This window comes from Vicugna pacos, chromosome 17 (genome assembly GCF_048564905.1).
Source record: "Vicugna pacos chromosome 17, VicPac4, whole genome shotgun sequence".
Lineage (NCBI taxonomy): Eukaryota > Metazoa > Chordata > Mammalia > Artiodactyla > Camelidae > Vicugna > Vicugna pacos.
The window spans coordinates 32,818,910-32,837,930 of NC_133003.1; the positions used below are offsets into that span (position 1 = coordinate 32,818,910).

Sequence of the window (19,021 nt, forward strand, 5' to 3'; positions counted from 1 at the left end):
TTTGAAAAATTGATTTTTTACTTCTGAGTCAGTATAAACAAATTTTTGCTTCATAATTTTTTACTAATTATGAAAAATAGAAACATTTATCAGAGTGTAGCAGTTCTGCAAGGAAATTCCTGCCACGATTTGCCAGATGAAGTAAGAGGAAGCACTTAAAGGTGTTAGGACACTTTTGATATGACTACTATGGAGCTAATTGTAAACCTTCATTTTTGAAGATTTCTTATTAAAATTATAAAAATATAACATCATTAAGGTATGATTCATGCAAGGTGTCATGTTTCTGAACTAAAAGAAATGCATAAGGATGTAAACTAACAAGTGTTAGATACGTAATTCAAGATTTGAGACAATTAAAAGTAATTCAGCCTTAGTTTAATTTTTTAAAAAGATCATGAAATCCGTTCTGTAAGACTCTTGAAAACGATTCCTAAAGAACAAAACAATAGAGAGAAAACATTGCAAGGAAACATGGAACAACCACGTTGCTCATGCACTAAGGACAGAACTCTAGAAACGAACGCAGGTTGATTTCCTTCGCATCTTGTAATTACCTCCTACACCAGTGATTCTTAATATCACGAGACCTGTCCCGCAAGCATACCCCACAGACATTTTGTACATAATTTCACAAGCTCACAGCCCTCCTGAGAGCCTATTTAGGGACTCCATTTTCAAAAGTTGTTACAATTTCCAGAAATTGACTCATTTTCTCACATACATCCTGGAAATGCCGCTTTCTCACCATCTTCCGCTTATTTTGTGAGCAAATCAGTGCTACCAGTTAAAAACCACCTAGAATTTCAAGGAGCACAAACATATCTGGCTTGAAAACATTTTACTAAACATTTTTGGACGTTGCTTCCTACCTCTTAAGAATGAAAAAAAGACATGTCAATAAAAAACAAATCTATGATGAAGTCATTCTTCCTTTGTGTGAAGAAATATGAATGAACTGTGCATTAATAGTTAAAAGGAAAGCAGTTCACCGCCAAAACTTCAACTATCTCAGGAACACAACAAATTCCGAACACACTGGGGTCAGGCTGCTACTTCAGGACTCTCGGGACTGGCCTGTCGTCTTGGGAACCGGTGGTCTATGGTTTAGGGTCAGTTTCCATGCTTGTTTCTTGAGCTTCTTCCACCTCTGAGAGCTTTTCATCGTCTGCAGTTGAGAAAGAAACACAAAACTTTAGTCAGAGCTGCTTACATTACATGTTTAATGAATACGTGAAAACATGTTTATCCTTTATTAGCAAATATATTTAAAGCAAAAATGGCAACATGGCAGCCTGCGACTGTAACTGACACACCAGTGTTTCGTTTAAAAGTGCTGTTTCGGTGGTTGCTATTAGTGGAGTTAAAATGTAAAATTTATGTGATAGATTTCACTTAAAAAAAAAGAAATCTAGGGGGGAGGGTTTGGTCCAGTGGTAGAGTGTGTGCTTAGCGTGCTCGAGGTCCTGGGTTCAATGTCCAGTACCTCAATTAAAAAAAAAACAAAAACAAAAACCCAATAAATAAGTAAATAAACCTAATTATCTCCCCCCTCCCCCCCAAAAAAACTTTAAAAAAATACAGGTCTTAGGCTTTTCTTGAAAACAATCAGAAGAGGAGATAACAAAGACATTTCCAAATGGCTCTAGGCAATACAAAGAGCAAGTTTTCAGGTACCCAAAGTGCCTAGTTCATTGAGTCTGTAAATATGCTTATGTATTGATTATTTCACTCACTTACTGCCTGCCTAGGTCCTGAATTACTGCTTTATAGCAATAAACTAAAATAAACTGAGAATAATTTTAAATCTATCACGCTTCAATTTCTCCTAATTTAAACCACTGGATATGTATTCAAATCATATAGTACCACAAATTAAGGCTTTTCTGCGTATAATCAGAAAGCTGAACAATAGGAGTTCCTTCTAATGTCATCCAGCTCTACTCCTGTTCTGAAACTGAAGGTGCACTCTGTCTTTAAGACGTATATTTTAGAAGATATGCCCCTGATCATTTAAGAATCTTCAGAAACATTCGTTTTGAGACTCTTGCTACTTACTTTCCAGTGTTTGCTGAAGTTCATGAATGGTGCTAAGAAGAACGTGGAACTGTTTCCTTCTCAATTCCAGCTGTGTTGATGAGAAAAAAATTTAATACACGTTGGTCTGTATACCTATACAGATCACAAAGGCTCACATACACCATATGGAAATACCTTATCTTCGACACTTTCTTTAATATGTGAAAGATGCTCTAATTCTTTCCCCAGAGCCTCTAGTTCCCTGAAAAAAATTAAATACTGTTACATTTTGTTAATTGGAGGAACAGAATTCACAATTCATATTTAACTTTTTAGTTACTAAATAGTATTTTAAAAATAAAGGATAAGGAGTTGTAACACTCCATTATAATGAGCCTTTTAAAACTAAGGATGATTTCTTCTTAACTTCTAAATATGTACTTACTTTCATTTAAATTATATTTTTAGATGATTTTTAAAGTATAGGAAAACTTGATATCAGAATATCAAACGCTGAGAGTTAGTAACTTTAACATTTTGTCATACCTACTTCAAGTCTTTTTTTTTTTTTTTTTTTTTTGGTAAATTGAAGATTAACTTGAAATACCTTTGAACTTTACCCCCAGTCTTGTAAACCAGGCCCTTTTCCCTTCTCTACTTCCTATTCAGGCAATCACTATATCATTCTCATCCTTTATATGCAAAGGTTTGTGTCTCTAAATAACACACAGTATGAGTATGTAATATTTGGGGAGGGTTCTCACTTTTATAAATGATTATTATTCTGTATATATTTCAGAAACTTAGGAATAATTTAAAATTGATTATATGTCTTCTGTTTTCCTTTTCAGTGATTATGTTTTTGAGATCTGTGTTTAAAAGTAGCTATCTGGTTTATTCTTTTTAATGGCTGTTTAGTATTCTACTATACGAGTAGACCGTATTCTATCTATTGATTTTTGTATTGATGCATATTATATACATTTATTTTAGAACTATAGGCAGTAATGTTGGAAGAAGGAAAAGTCTAATCAAGTGGTATCAGATTATATAATATCAAAGATCTGACCCCTCCTTTTGAAGCATATTCTGTTTTCCTGTAAACACGGAATGCATAGAGTAGTATGTGAACACTTATGTATCAAGATTAGTTCCTTTCAAAGTAAAGTTCTAAACTTACTTTAATGTCTCATGCCTGTCTGGATGATGCTGGATCACTTTTGCCAAAGCATCATATTCTGAAAGATAGAAAAATTTTTACCAAAGTAAAGTCTTTTGAACCTGGTTATAAAAACAAGACGTGTAACATCACAAATCTCTCCTAATCACTTTCCTAGTACGTACAGAAATGGAAACATTGAAGGATGGACAGAATATAGCCAGTTTCACTAGCTTCAATTATAACTGCAGTGCTACATGACTTCAAAGGTGTTCCAAACAAGGATTTTACCGCCCACTCTCTTTTTCCAGTTCCCTATCCCTGGGCAGGATATAAGGGGCTAGCTGAAGCGAAAATGAACAAAAGTCATTACTGAGCATCAGGTGGACTGATTCTGAAGAGAATCTTATTCACTGTTTGCCCCGCAAATAAAAGATCCGCAAGGTGAATATATCCTACCATTAATTTCAGATCTTAGACAACAAATTATATTTCTCATCCATTTCAAAGGTAAAGATTTCAGAAACTTAGAAATGATTTGTGATTCAGAAACTTTGATTATGCTCCACTGAGACTTCCAAGATAAGTCATACATCTGTTAACCTTTCGCATGAAACTATATATGGCAGCATTCATTTAAAAGCCTCATTAATCAATAAAAACACTGTAAAACATTTTTAAATGATTTTAGAATTGATACTAACTCTTAAATAAGTTGCTATATCTTGCTGTAAATTGGCCACTGCAACCTGACCACATGCATTTTAGACTTAATTCAAAAACTATCTTTTAAAAATAATTAAACATCATCTTAATTAGCTCATTAAAAAGTAAAATTCATTGTTTTGGAAATCTGTGTGTTAAGTCAATAAAAGTGTGATTTTTTTTTAAATAAAAATTTTTGGATCACAAAATATTACATGCTTAATGTAAAAAAAAAAAAAGAAACAAAAAAAACCCTAAGTCATAAAAACCCATAACACCAAAATAACCATTAACACTATTTCCTTCTAGTTTTTTTATATATGTCACAATTCTGACTATTCATTATATATTTTATAATCTTTCTTTCAATTTACATTATAGGAGGAACAATGCCCTGCCATTACAAATTATTTTAAAATAGTTGTTCTGGACTAAAATAAGGATAGACTCTAATTTAAAAACAAAAGAGATCAGAACAAAACTAAACCTCTTATTAGAAATGTAGGCAGCCTGTAAATAATTGCTTGCTTTATATTTAATGAAAACTCGCTGAGCTTAAATTCTTTTTTTCTTTTTTTGAAAGTAGTTGATTAAACAAACCAAAAAACAACAAACAAAACCTTAAATCTAGTATAATTGTATAAATTGCCTTTGCTCATTAACAGTAACGTTATTTAGACAAAGGGGTCTGAGGACAGTAAACGAAATGAATACTTAAATACTTGTTTCATCAATACAATCCAACAATCAGAAAAATTTTTTTTCAACATGCCCTTCCTTCTCTCCTGTTTTAAAGAATAATATAGTTTTAAAGAGTTAAGTTTGGCCCCCTGTAATTCAGGTTGATTCTAGCTAAAGATTTCACCTCACAATGTAAAAAAAAAACTGCATGAAAATACTAGTCAGTAATAAAGTATTTGCACACTAAATCCCACAAAACCCTTACCTTGGCGATTTTTTCGTATCCGTTTTGCTTGAAGAATTTGCTTTTTGCACTCAGCAATTTTTTCATGTGCTCCAGCAATGCTACATTCTATATAAAAGACAGTTATAACAACATGTATACTCTCCATCCATTTTCAGTTTTAAAATGTCTTTAAGTTCCATTGCAAATGAAGTAGATCCTAGCATTTAAAAAATAGCTGTAACCCAAAGTATTGTATCATATGAAAATACATTTTTGAAAAAAAACTGAAGTATAGTCAGTTACAGTGTATCAATTTCTGGTGTACAATTTCTGGCATACAGCATAATGTCCCAGTCATGCATGTGTGTGTGTGTATATATATATATATATATATAGTGCATATTTGTTAAAATACATTTTTGTTGCTAATGTTTACTGTATTCTTTCCATTAATATTGTTATGGTTATTATTTTACCACTAACCAAAGAAAACTGTTGGCAGATACTGTTTCCCTTAGACTATAAAAATTAAGATTACAGATAGAAGCAATAATTACTTTAAGTTACTTTACCTATTTCTTTGTAGATTTTTTCATAATTTTCCATTTCTCTGAGATTCATATCATATACCAGCAAAGTTTTGCCCATGGAAAACTCACATTGGGACAGTGTGCTCAGCATACGTTGGTACTGGCTATAGCTAATAAAAAAGAGAGAAAAAGAGAGTAAAGATTTTGGAGGATTTCCAGTTGAATTATTATAGTGCAGGCACAGATTTGCTAAGCATATTATATTAAGTTCTGAGAGACTGATTTGCTTTATTTAAAATAATTTAGGATTTCTGTCCCTTATGTTTTTGTTTTCTGAATGCGGTTTACTTGAATTTATAAACTGTGTTAGTTACAAGTGAAAAGATAGGACTATAGTTCTTAGCAATATAAGCTTAATTCAACAACTATTTGTTAAATTTTGTTTAAAATACTTTTTAAAAATGCTTCAAGATGGTTTTTATCTTCATAATTCTGTTCTCATAAGTTTTTCACTCTATACAATTATTTAGCTATTATTTAGCTAATTTGAATGATTAAAAATATTTTAAGTTAAAAAATTTTTGAATATATATGTATATAAAAGCTTGCAGCAACTTTTTATTAACATGTTAAAAAAGGAGAAAATTTCATTTAGATATTGTCTTACTAAATATTCATCTGCTTTTAAAAGTGACCAAATTAAATGAGTCTGAAATTAACCTTCACCTCTTCTTACCACTATGCCTTCTGCATATTTTAATAAACATAAAGCAGGCCTCTGAAGAGAAGGCCAGAAAAATCTACTCTGGATTTATAAAGTTAATTGCACTGGACATTTAAGGTGCGTGAAAATGTGAAATATTAACAGGACTGTCTATATGGTCTAAAATTACATCAGGGCATTAGTATAGAATACAACACCAAAATGAAATACCCTTCTTCCTGGGATCCAGAGTTACACCATTTAATGAAACTTTTCACTAGCAGATTAATTCTCCGATCATCTCCGGCGCCATCTCCATCAATTAGGAGACGCTTCCGTATGACTTCGTCTGGAGGAAAGAATAATGTGAGTTAAAATGACTGGCTGGCTCTTGTTAACTCTCAGGGACAAATAACCAAAGCCACTACTCACTCATTTATCCAAAAGAAAATTATTCAAATGTAAATGTACTTAATGCCACAGAACTGTACACTTAAAATGGTAAATTTTATGTCAGGTAGGTTTTGCTATAATTTATATATATACATATGGAAAGTTACTGCGTGTCTACTGTGTATCAGGCACTGTTCTAGGGGTTGGGGTTGTAATAGTAAAAAGCTCTGCTTTCACAGAACTGGAATTCTACTGCTGGGTTGTTAAGTAGAAATAATTTTCAGGTACCACTGGGGGAAATCAGCCAACAATTCCTGGAGAACTTTTTTTTTTTTTGAAAAACCTGTTCAGACAGAAGACGTCCAAAGCTCTTATTCCTCTGAGTAGCGTGAGGTACTGGTAAAAGGAACAGGAAGATTTAAAAGATGTAGTGGCAGACTAGGAAAAGACAATGAGATGGGTCCGAGAAAAAGGAATGGGTTAGTTTAAAAAGAGGAAGTGTCTAATTTAGTTATCATATCTGTAATGTTTCTTTGCCCTTGAGGACTTTTTAAAAAAAGAAGTCTGTCTCTCTTTTGCTACAAAGAAAATAAAAAAAAAAAAAGGAATAAAAAAGCAGTGTAGATGATAACGATGTACTCAAGAAGGCCCTGTCTGGCAGCTCCGAGCCAGTGTTCCTCCTGGACAAGATAATGCTGGATCATAACAAGGGAAAGGCAAATTGAAACCCAGTGAGATACCATTTTCATCTCCCAGCCTGGCAAAGATCAAAAGACCTGATAATAAGTGTTGGCTACGGTGCTGAGAAACTGCACTTTACATGCACTGCTGGAATGGAAACCGGTGCCCTCTTTGCAGGGCAGCTGGGCGATAACAGAAAATATTCAAAACGCACGTACATTTTTGACCTCATTATTCCAATTCGAGGAATTCATCCTACAGAGACACGTGCACCCATGCACAAAGATAAATGTCAAGGGATGTTCTTAACAGTGCTGTTTGTACTAGAAAGATTGCAAACCTAAACATTCACCAGTAAGACACCGGTTAAATTATGAAACAGTCATTAAACGTAATACTATGCAGCCAAAAGAACAGTGTGGATGTATATACTGACGCCAAAAAATCTCCTTAAATATGTTAAATAAAATGGAAACAAAACAGGTGCAGAGAAGCACAGTTTGCTGCCATTTGTGTAGAAAAGGAGGAGGCTGTGTGTGTCTGTGTGCACCCATCACACATATATGTTTGTATATTCAGAGAATATCTTTAGAAGGAAATGTAAGAAACTGGGAATGGTGGTTGATTCTGGTGAGATGGATTATAGAAATGATGAGAAAAGATTTAATTTTTTACATGACTGTAGAATTGTCTGTTTTTCACCATGTGCATGCATTTTTAACAAATAAATTTTAAAGTGTGAGTAATTCCTGGACAGCCTGCTCGGTGAATCAACAGCAAAATCTTTAAACAATAGTTCCTGTGTGTAGGCAGAAGTATTTTTGGGCGCAGGTGCAGCGGAGATAAACTTTGGAAGGCAGATGGCTCCAGTTTTAAAATCTATTCTGTGACATCAGATAAATGTTTTTAGAATTGGGTTTTGTTCTCAGAGGCATGGCTCTGACACACTGACTACTCAAGCTACAGATTCATCAGGTGTTTTAATTTTAATTTTACACTTTAAAATACAAAGGGATGCTTTCCTTTTTTAACCACCAATGATGTTATTTGAGGAGACTGAGACAAAACACAGTCCCTGAAGAGATTTAAAATCCAGAAAGTAAAATTGATTTTTAAATATAACAAACATGTTTTAACTTTGTAAAAATAAAATTAAGCATCCAGTGGGTGAGCAGTCGGTGGGCAAATGATGTTCAATTTCTTTTTGATCTTATCTTTACTCTTCCAATCCCCTAGGAAAGCCTACCTTCCTCCCAGGTACTTGGGCATCTTACCCACTTTGCTGAGGACCAGGGATTTCAAATGTAAATGAATTCAGGGAATAGGGAAATTGGGGAGTGAGTACCTTAAGGGAGAAGCTATTACCAGGGCTGGTTTTTCAAGAGGTTTTTAAAGCTTGGTGACTAACTTAAAATGTTTTGAACACATTTTGTGATCATTTCCGCTGAATACTTAAGATCTGTGTACTTTTTATTTATGTAGGTGATATTCCAATTACAAAAGTTTTCGAAAAACATTTAAAGCACTGTACAGGCCAAAAAAAAAAAAAAACCTGGGGGAAAAGGTTCAGGAGGGCCTGTTCTAGGTCTTGTTCATTCTGCTTCCTCTCCAGCCTCTCCTACTGTGTCTTTACATTTCTGATGCCCAATAAATATTTTTAGATTGGATTCACGGTGCCTGCCTGGGACCATCTGCCCTCCAAAGAGCTTTGTCTCAGTAAAACACTGACAAGGACTAGTGGGCTACTATCTCGTTTTCAGGTCCACGGCAAGTAAAAGGGGTTACGGAGGGATTGGGGGAGTATGTTGGGTAGATGAAGGACAGACTGGAAGATGGGAAAGTATTTTTATTATTATTTGACTTTTGAACCATGTAGGTGCTCAAAATCTGCTAGATGTTGTTTGAAAAAGAAAGCAGGCTAGGGTTGTGGTGATGGTATCATAGGCGTTTGTACATGTCCAAATGGATCAAGTTGTACACAGTATGTGCAGTTCTTTGTACATCAATTATATCTCAATAATGCTGTTTTTTGTTTTTTTTTTTTAAAGTAAAAGAACTAAAGAAAGCAATCTAAAGTCATTTCCCTAACTCCCGCCCCAGGCAGGGAGAAAGCTGTGAGCTACAGCAGAGGTGGGGAAGGAAGGGCTGGATGTGGGATGAGAGCGCACTAGTGCACTGGGAGGCCGAATATGTGAAGACAGATTTCAAGACCCAAGGAGATAAAGGCAGCTAGAGGTCAGACTGTGGGAGTCCGCACTGGTCAATGCCATGCCATACTGGTAGACCTGGACCTTGCTGGTAGGCAACTGGGAGATGCTGAAGATTCATGGGTAGGACTTTCCACCCCATGGAGAATCAGGCTGAGGGCAGGTTTCAAAATGGATTGCAAGTGGCAAGCGCCCAAAGGGAGGGAGGCTACTGGGGAGGTTAACCAAAGTATACACAGGAGGAGCTAAAATGGCATGAATTAAAGTGGAGATCAGAGTCACAGGTCCTGGAAAGCAGAGTAAGGCTAAACAGAGATTTGGTTAGAAACAGCCAGGGGCCAATGCCAGCACCGGGTGGCCCGAGTAGGAGTGTGGGACAGCCAGGCCAGGCCAGACCCGGTGGGACAGGAGATTTCCTGTCTAGGCATTCACAGCTCTTTCTCCTTCAGCCCTCTCCCTCTTTGGTCTACAGAGCTTTCCTCACAGCCAAACCCTGGGCCAGAAGTCAAAAGCCGAGGCCGATGTTCTGGCTTGTCCACAGCACTGACTTTATGCGTGCGGCCAAGTTTTAACTTCACCTGTGAAAATGGGAAGACAACTATCCACTTGATAGGACTGCTTTTATTATGGAAATAAAAGTAAACAAAGGAGCATAATGCCTGTTCACCGTAGGAAGGCAAACACTTTAAACAGTGATTCTTGTCTTCATGTTAACTTTCATCCACAACTTAATGTTAAAAAGTGAGTAAACGTTGGTGACACATCTGTAGATAAATCTATATACTGATGTAGGTAGATATTATGCACTTATGCCTACAAAGTTTTGTCCAGTTATGATTTCTCACGAATTTGCTTCTGCCTCAAGCTTCAGACTGCAGTGTCATGGTGTTTCTAGCTTAAACTGCGTAGAGTTGCTGCCTAGGAAATTCTCTGGGGACGAGAATGACTGAAATAACATACATCAGGTACAGAACACAGCTCCAAAAGCAACAAAATAAAACAAAAGTGTTAAGATGCTAGTTTGAAAACAGGTACTATTTTTCTTAAATTTAAAGATGGCTGGCTGCTGACGGTTCCTAGGATGTATGACACGAGCATTATTATTTTTAATGGTACCTCATCAATTAGTTCTAGACTGAACACACCTAAAACACGTTCTGTTTACTGTATACACTGACGTCATAAATTATTATCATGCTTGAAGTTCTCTGTAAGTAATCTGAATGCTAATATTAATTCTGGCGGGCCTTGGTTCATCTGTAAAAACAGTGAAGATGGCTCAGAAACTGTTTTAGTGAGTTTTCAACGTCATTCCTTAGTTGTTACAATTACTTTACCGACTATGAGAATCACAACCATCTGGCAAAAGCCTTTAAACCAAAATACCCAACGTCTGCCCTGAGAATGGTGGCTTTCCACCTGATTTGAGACTTGTAGGAAGATTTCCTGCTGGATTCAGTTAGATGTTGTACCGTTAGCACACCTACAAAACGTCTGCCATTCAAAAATCACTTTCAAATCAGTTATGACCCCTGAAGGCTGATAAGCAAATATTTACTCGTAAAATTGGGATGTCTTTCAGACCTCTTCTTGTGTTATGTCATCCTATACCTAGGAGAAATACAAAACTGAATTAAGATACTAGATAAGTCTCAAAAAGTCCTTTTAACAGGGTAGATTTTAATGCCCAATTTTCCATAAAAAGAGAGGCAGGAAGAAATGACTCCTTTATAGTCACTAAACCAACTCTTCATTTCCAAGCCTTTGGTCGGATGACGCAGCCACGTTAGCAGTGCTCCCATTTTGGTGTGCAAAGGACAATCTCTCATAAACCCAGACTAACATTCCTTTCAAAACCCCTAATTGTTATTCCCTCAACGTGGCTATTAAAACCTTGATTACAAAACAAGTTTTCACAGCATCTGGGAGCAAATACTCAAAAATTGAAAGAGAAGAACAACTTGGAAGATCATGGTGGACCAAGTTCCAAAACACTGACTTTAGGGGCAGGTCAAGGCTTGACAACCAGTGGGCAGAGCCTTGCTGTTATGTAACTTCTCACTAGGCCTGAGCTACTGTCACATGAGTGCCTCTCCAATCTGCTAGACCTCACAGCACCCCCATCTCACCTGCTTTTAGGAAAAAGCAATTCTGTCAACAGCGAGGATCAGTATTTCCTTTCTAAAGGCAGTTTACTAAGAAATTTTGTGGGCACGCAAACTCACCACTGGCTTTTTCTTGGTGTTCCTAAACACCCTGCACCCATACTGAAAACCACAGGAAGGGATAACAATTGCAGACAAGATTACAGTGGATAAAACAGCTGGTTTCTAGGGCAATGCAGCACTATGTATTGAAATTAAAAATACATATACCCTTGACCTGTCTTCTGGAAATGATTTCCACAAGGGTGCAAAGACATCTACCCAAATGTCTCCATTGTCATACTATTTGTAAGAGTAAAAAAAAAAAAAAAACTAGAAATAACAAAAAAATGTTTAGAAGGGGATTGATTTAAAAAAGAAATAATAGAATATCAGAGAGTAAGGTACAAAGAGCTCCAAAATGTATTAGCAAGAGCTCCAAGATATATCATTCATTATGGAAATATAATACAGAAGGGTATGTAAACATTTTAAATGCCTTTCATGGCATTTAAAAATTATTCTGGAAGGGTACACAAAAAACACTTCCCTGTAATTACCACTGGAGAGAGGGATCAGCAGTGGAAAGTCAAGAGGGAAGGTTTACACTTGTCACTTGGAGCATTTCTTCTTGAGTTTCCCGATATGTTTCACTTTTCTTCCTTAAAAATATCAACAGTGGTCACCTGGATAGAGAGCTTTTTAGTCATTTTGAGGTATTTTTCTTCGTGGTTTTTTTCTGTATTAAAAATTCTAATCAACGTTCTTTAATAAATCTATAATAACGTGTTACCAAGAAAAAAAACTGGATTGACCTGATCTACTAAGAGGAGACACTAAGGTCATGTTAAGACAATGTGTGTGCAGATTCCTGTTAGATTTGTCATTCGCTCACCACTGCTCATGGGTTATTAAGCTGAATTACGTATCTCTCATTGTGTTAGATTCCTAATGGTAAGATAACACCTAGCCCCGCCTTTCAAGAAGCTTAAAATCATTAAGACAATTTTTAAGGCCAACAACATTAAGACACAAAAAAGGCAGGTGGGAAGAATAATAACTAAGATGGTTTGATTCTTCTATGTAAATCCTGATCTCTCATGAGATACTTAGGCCCAGTCTAAATAAATTGCTGATGCCGAAGTAAATTATGTAAACCAAAGTTAAATTAAAAATTTTAAAAAGAAAAGCAAGAAATTCATGTTGAGGGCCTTTGTTTTTCTTTGGGTTTATTTAAATGTTCAAAGTATGGTGCTAATAGTTTAAAAAAAGAAAGTATGGTGCTAATAAAGTCAAGGTTGAAACTCCAATTGTGCTTTGAGACACTATTTATTTATCTTGACTAAAAAAATTTATTTAATAGTTGAACTGCTTCAGTAACCCTGTGCTTAGGACCACAGATAAGGCAACAAAATGGATAAATCCATTGGCACTAGCAAAAAAAAAAAAAAAAAAGCCGAACAAATCCTGTGGCCACAAATGTCCAATGCTGGACCAGCAATTGAAATCGGAGTGACAGCAGCAGGGGACATATGCAGAGCATTGACACACGCCTATTTGGTGATCATACTTGTTTGTTTGCTTTCACTCTGAAAAGTGTCCTGGTCTAGACAAACAAACGGTCACTCAACTTGGAAGTGCTTTGCATATATTATCACACTTCATCCTTAGGAAAAAAAAATCTATGAAGTGTGCATTATTATCTTCCTTTTACAGATGAGTAGTGTCGTATCTGCAGTCATAGGAAAATATACACAATTACATTATTAGAAAGTCATAGTGCCATTCCATTGTTCTGCCATATTGTTCACGGGCATATTAAAAACTATTATTTCAAGTATTAACAAGCATATTATCCACGCATTCCACTTCGTAATCACAACAAAACAAAACACCGTCGGAACCAACAAGCTCTATTAAATGGAACATAGAGCCTCATCCCACCCCCACCACCCCCTTCTCATCTCCCATCTGTTGCTCTGGCATATCAATATACCTCCCTAATGTTCTCTGTGCTGCAAAAAGCGCTTCTGAAATGGTTTCTGTCAGGGTACTAACACTGTTTAACACCCTTTACATTAACACATACAAAATATAAACTGTGAACATAGTTTAAATTAACAGTGACAACATCTAAAACTATTTTTCAGTTAGCCACAATGCTGAGGTGGCAACAGGGGAGGAGAGAGAATGGCTTTACCAATAACTAGGTGTGACAGTAAGCCACTAACTTCCTAGGACCTCCATTTTTTCCATCTAAAGATGATGGTATTGGTGATATTATTCATTGTTCAGTATCTGTGGATAACAATATAGTGCTTCTCTTTCCCTTTGAGGAGGGCAGTTCCTCAAATTAACCAATGTGTCCTTGTACAGGAAATAAAGAGTTTCTCCTCAAAGAGCTCCCAGTCCCCACTGGACATGCCAACCCATAATAAGTAAGGATTACATGAAGGTACAGCGTCTTGCGAGGCACTCAAAATTAGTGAGAGGACGTCAGCCCTCCTCTGAGCTCCAGACAGGTACTGGTACTCCTGCAAGACGTTTCGGGAGGCTGATGGAGACACGGAGGCCGTCCACTCCACAGTCTTCTCCGCTGCCATCATCCTACTCCAGGCCCACCTCGTCTCTCACTTGGAATACTTCTCGTTGGCCTCTCTGCTTCCATTCTTGCCTTCCTAGAATCCGTTCTCTACACAGTAACCCAGGATGATGATCCAAAAGATATATCAGATCACTAACTCTTCTGCTGAAAACCCTCCAATCATTTCGGAGCGCCCACAGAAGACCATCCGATCTCCCTTCCATGGCCTGTAAGGCTCTTTGTGAGCTCCTGTTTATTTCTCTGACCTCCTGTCATACCACCCCTGTCCTGGCCCTCCTGGATCCAGTCCCACTGGCCTTCCGTATCTCCCCTGAATGGTGCAGAGTGTGTGTTCACCTCAGGTCTTTGCACTAGTTATTGCCTCTCTCTGCAATACTTTCCTGGGCTCCTCACACAGTTGACCTCTCCAGGTCTTACTTTAAATGTCACTTTTCAGAGAGGTCATACATGATCACCTAAGTTTAACCTAATTGTTGGCAGTCCTCTCCCATGACTCTCTCATGTTCCATCCAGTTCATTCTCAGAATTTAACTGAGTTCTTTCTCAGAAGTGATCTTACTTCTTTGATTGCATGCTGCTGCTTCCCTCCCGCAAGCAAGAGCCAGACTTCCCTCTGTACAGTCTAATGCTGCAACCGGCACTGTGCCTAGAAGGTATGCAATAGATATTTGTTGACCTATTACACATATCGCTCACTCCTGCTTGATTCTTACCAAAAGCTCAGTTGAGGAAAACCAACTCTACGGAGATTGCCTAAAGAAATTATAGCTCGTCCTTTCCTTTCTGCTCCAGATAACTCTTAAAACAAGCCAAAAAGCCTTGCTCTGAAATAAGGCAGACCAGCACGGCTCTCCTAACCCATATGGTCCAGCAGCTTTAGGATGCCTTTCTATATTGTGATCCAGCCTTCTCTGACCTAGTAAAGGATTGGCTAAGAAACAGCTTTATGATCCTCAATGCTGAAAAGAGGTTAAGGATATGACACTGGCTTCTTTATAAGGACCTTAAAGATAAGCATTCCTTCTACTGCTTAACTTAAAAAAAGTAAAAAAAATTTTTAAACCCTGCTTGTCCCGGGTGTTTAATGTTATCTTCCTTCTCTCATGAACTCCAGATCACAGGACAGACCAAGTCCTGCTTCCTGGTATAGCCACCTAGAGAAACAAGTCACTTGCCGCTTTAATTACACAGACTTGACCCTCTGATTACGAGGATCACCCCACTTCCAACCTCCTCTTGTTTTTACTAGTCTCCATCTTCTTTTTGCCACGTTTCCTCATCCAAACATGTTTTTAAATGTTTTCTCATTATAATGAGCTGCTTTAAATATTTTCTGGCATATGGCATATAGGCGAATTAAGTACTGAGGGCTATGGAAGCAATATGCATAAGATAATATGGTTAATAGGTGAAAGGTCAACTGGCTGGAGAAAAGAGCAGAGAAGAGAATATTTGATGTGGGTCATGAAGAAGAAATGAGAGGTCATCAGGCAAAAAACGCAGGGGGAGGCAATCTGCACAGAGAGAGTGGGAGAGAGCACAGACCCCGTGGAAGGAAAGTGGAGGAGAGGCAAGTAAACCAACTCTTACATTTAACAGTATTTACTGAACATTACCATGTATTGGACTCAGTGCAAAGCACTTGACAACTTTTATTGCCTCTAATCCTCCAAACCAGCCTATGAGGAAGACTTTATTATTATCCCCATTTACAAGGAGTAAAACTGAGGCTCAAAGAGGTTAGTTAACCAATACAAGGTCAATCTGCTTCTAAGTGGCAGAGTGGGGATTCTGATGCTTCTAAGGGTGTAAGGGGCACGTGACTGCAGTCTTTGCAATCTCTTAAATCCCGACATTCTACCTCATAAATTTTTCTCCCACTCCTGATCTACCTTAGGTGACCCCATCCCTATACTGGCTCCTCTTAATCCCGAGGCACAGTCCCTGATTGTCCTCCAGTCACCCTCCTCCATATCTATTCTCTCTAGATAACTGTCCCCAGCTCCCTCTCCCTACCCCTAATCCAGGGATAGTTCTCAGGCCTCAGCGCGATCCACCCCATCGTCTGGGTGACCTTCCCCATCTGTCCCGAGGACTCCTCCAGGGGTCACCCTCTGTACGCTAACACCCCTGGTACTCTCGTCCTGGGACCTCTCCCTTCTTTCCGGCTTGGCCCGAAACCCCCGCCCCATCCCCGGAGTTTCCACTCCCTTCCAGCCCTCCATAGGTCCTCCGGACCCCCAACTGCAGGGCCTCCACCCTTTCGTCTCCTTCGCCGCCCCTCGGACCCCATCACCCCCATCAAGTGCTCCCCAACGCCATCCTCCCACAGCCCGGACCCCTTCCGGGTACCACCCGCCCGCGCAGCGCTGCCAGCCTGCCCGGACCCCCACGTGTGCTCCCGGCCCCCGACAATCCTCGCACCACACCCTCCCCCGGGCCGGCGCGACCTCGGGAGAGCGGGCCGGGGAGTCCGAGGGGCTCCGAGTGGGACGGGGAGGGCTCCGAGGAGAGGCCGAAGGGCTCGGGGGAAGCGGCCGGGAAAGCCCGCGTCCCGGAGGGGCCCGATCCGGGAGGCCGAGGGTCTCCCGGAAGCGGCGGGGGAGGCCGGGGGTCTAGGGGGAGACGGCGGCGGGGATCCGGGAGGCCGCGCGGCTCGGGGGAGCAGGCCGGGGCGGCGGCGAGCGGGCCTCACCGTCAGTCACGGCTCCCATGGCGTGCGCGGCGGCGGCGGCGGCGGCGGCGGCGGCGCAAGCTGAGGCGGCGGTTGGCGGCGGCGGAGGTCAAACTCCCACAATGCAGCCGGGTAAACAGCCATGGAGGAGGAGGCGGCGGCGCCCGCGGCCGCCCGCTCCGTCGCCTGAGCCGCGCTGCGCCGCCGCCGCGGGACCCGCGCTCCCGGCGCTCCCTCACTCCACGGGGGCGGCCGCGGCCAGCGCGTGTGGGGCGAGGCCCGGCGGGCGGCGGCGGCGACCCCGGTGCGGCCCCGGCCCCCGCCGACCGCCCCCCACCCCGTCGCCCCCGCCCGGCCCACGCCCAGAGGCCGCCCCGGAGGCCGCCGCCAGCCGCCAGGTGAGCTCACTCGGGCGCCGCCGGGGCGGCGGGGGCCGAGCCCCCCGCGCTTGCCCGGGGAGGGCGACCGCGGCCCCCGCCGCCCCATCCCGGATGCCGCCGCTGGGGGTGGGCTTGCTCCCCTGCGGGGCGGGGCGGGGCGGGCGGCGGGGGCCCATCCCCGGCTCAGCCCGGGAGTCGGGGGACCGGCAGCACCGAGGGGGCGCGGCGGAAGGGTCCCCGCGAAGTTGGCGCCCACGCGCGCCCGGGCGGGTCCTGCGCGCGGGCACTTGCGCGGGGCGCGGCCGGCGAGCGAAAAAGGCCCGGGGTTCCAGGTGGCGCGTTCCGGCCCCGGCGGCCGCCCCCTTCCCCTCGGGGCTCGTGCGGGTGCCGGGAAAGGGGGACAGAGAAACTTAGCGACCTCCTGGCGAAGTTCGAGCCGCCACGGGGAGCCGGGTGCCCGCCATCCTCCCCGGACGCCGGAATGCCGGCGGTGGCCGGGATGGGGTGCTTTTATTGATTGATTTTTCTCTGTGATTTTCAAAAACTGTGACGGTCCCCATCTTAAGGGGAAGTCGAAAGTGAGTGAAGAGGGAGGGAGGTGCTCAATGAGAAACGCTGCCTTGTGTGTCGAGTTACACATTTCCGGAGCACACTGCCGATTATATTGGCATCTCTTCCCAAAAGTCACTTTGATTCAACTTCGATGAGTTTCTTGTAAATGGCAACATCTCCGTGGTGAGAGGCGAGAGTAAACGAGCACCAACCAGTACGGCTGATTTGATCTCCAGTGGGATAGATTCAGTTAGCCGCAAGAAGCGGGTCAGAGTTTGGAACCCAGGTTTGATTATTTTATTGAGTTATTTTACAGTTCGCCCCCCTCCCCACCCAAGTACCCCGCCTCTTCATATCCGGGATGAAGCAATTATGGAGGATGGATTTGGTTGTTTCAGTTTCCTTAATCAGATTGGGTTCATTCTCCTTATTTTCTCTCAGTTGTTTTAAAGAGGAAGAGCTGTACATGCAAATGTGTAATAGTGAAGGGTGCTTCACCTCTAGCTAGAAATCAGTATGTGTAAAATTGTATTCATATATGTGAAGTGAAAACTTCAGTAGTGCTCTTCAACAGTGCACCTTTGACTTTCAGCACAAAGCGGAAAAAAAAAAGATCACAGTTGAGTGAATATTTTGAGGTATCTCTTGCCCTCCCCCACAGTGTGAAATCTCTCCTGGCTTTGAAACAGTGTTAGCTTAAACGCTGGCTGTGCACGGGCTTCAGAGTCTGTTCCTTTTCTTGGTTTAGAGGGAGAGAAGACATTTAAACCAAAAGAAGAATTACTTGAACTCTTAAGTCCTACAAACTGTAAATGGAAAGTGTCAGTTGACTGTCCATCCCAAGTGACATTTTGGAGGGGGTCATTGTTCTTTGAAAGGTAATTGTCAGGTGGTGAAATGATGTTCTTGTTACGTTACTTGTTACCTGGCCTTATCATAATACTGATTTGGAAATAGTATCTAAGTGACTTAATCTGTAACGTTTATGGGAAATTATCACTGCCCCCTGTAACTTAAATTTTCATGAGACATTCTATCTGTCCGTCATAGCTGGAGTCCTGGCCAAATACCTTTGTAAGTTCATTTTGTATTTTGTTGGACAGTGCTAGAAACTTTCTGCAGCAAAATGACCAAGAGAGATGAGAAAGGCTTTAAAGTTTGAAGTATACCTGAAAATAAACATTCCTGAAAATTCTTGACTCAGGTGGTGAGAAACAGCAAAATTTGAGGCTTTCTGAACTTAAAAAATCTGCTTTGTCAGCCGCATAACTTATCTCACAATTGCATTACACAGATCTTTGTGTTGAACATTGAAGGATTTTTTTGATTGACTTTTCTTCATCTCCTATGTAGTGAGAGAAC

At 40.6% G+C, this 19,021-nt stretch overlaps 2 protein-coding genes across 4 annotated transcripts in view; one reads left to right on the plus strand and one right to left on the minus strand.

Moving 5' to 3' along the window:
* Nucleotides 1-356: 356 nt before the first annotated feature.
* Nucleotides 357-17,062, minus strand: THOC7 (THO complex subunit 7). 2 transcript variants are annotated; one of them, XM_006196465.4, is made up of 9 exons: nt 14,613-14,699; nt 10,863-10,915; nt 6,255-6,372; nt 5,363-5,490; nt 4,830-4,916; nt 3,200-3,257; nt 2,215-2,281; nt 2,059-2,128; nt 357-1,168 (listed from the first exon to the last, which is right to left on the minus strand). In XM_006196465.4, the coding sequence occupies exons 4-9, from the start codon at nt 5,469-5,471 to the stop codon at nt 1,101-1,103; spliced, it is 459 nt and encodes a 152-aa protein (XP_006196527.1). In that variant the 5' UTR covers nt 5,472-5,490; nt 6,255-6,372; nt 10,863-10,915; nt 14,613-14,699; the 3' UTR covers nt 357-1,100. The 2 variants fall into 2 exon arrangements, with proteins under 2 accessions (XP_006196527.1, XP_072797720.1); XM_072941619.1 differs by lacking the exons at nt 10,863-10,915; nt 14,613-14,699 and adding an exon at nt 16,749-17,062.
* A 33-nt stretch (nt 17,063-17,095) lies between these two features.
* The window catches only part of ATXN7 (ataxin 7), a 136,997-nt gene continuing 135,071 nt past the window's right edge, over nt 17,096-19,021 (plus strand). For both annotated transcript variants that reach the window (XM_072941609.1, XM_072941615.1), the window contains exon 1: nt 17,096-17,125. The gene's annotated coding sequence lies outside the window, so the exon portion shown is untranslated. The remainder of the gene's footprint in view (nt 17,126-19,021) is intronic.

Excerpts from the sequence above, each read along its gene's own strand:
- THOC7 (XM_072941619.1), bottom strand. Across the intron at positions 5,491-6,254 it reads TCTGGATCCCAGGAAGAAGG|CTATAGCCAGTACCAACGTA; the intron begins GTATTTCATTTT and ends CTTTTTTATTAG. Across the intron at positions 2,282-3,199 it reads GACAGGCATGAGACATTAAA|GGAACTAGAGGCTCTGGGGA; the intron begins GTAAGTTTAGAA and ends AATTTTTTTCAG.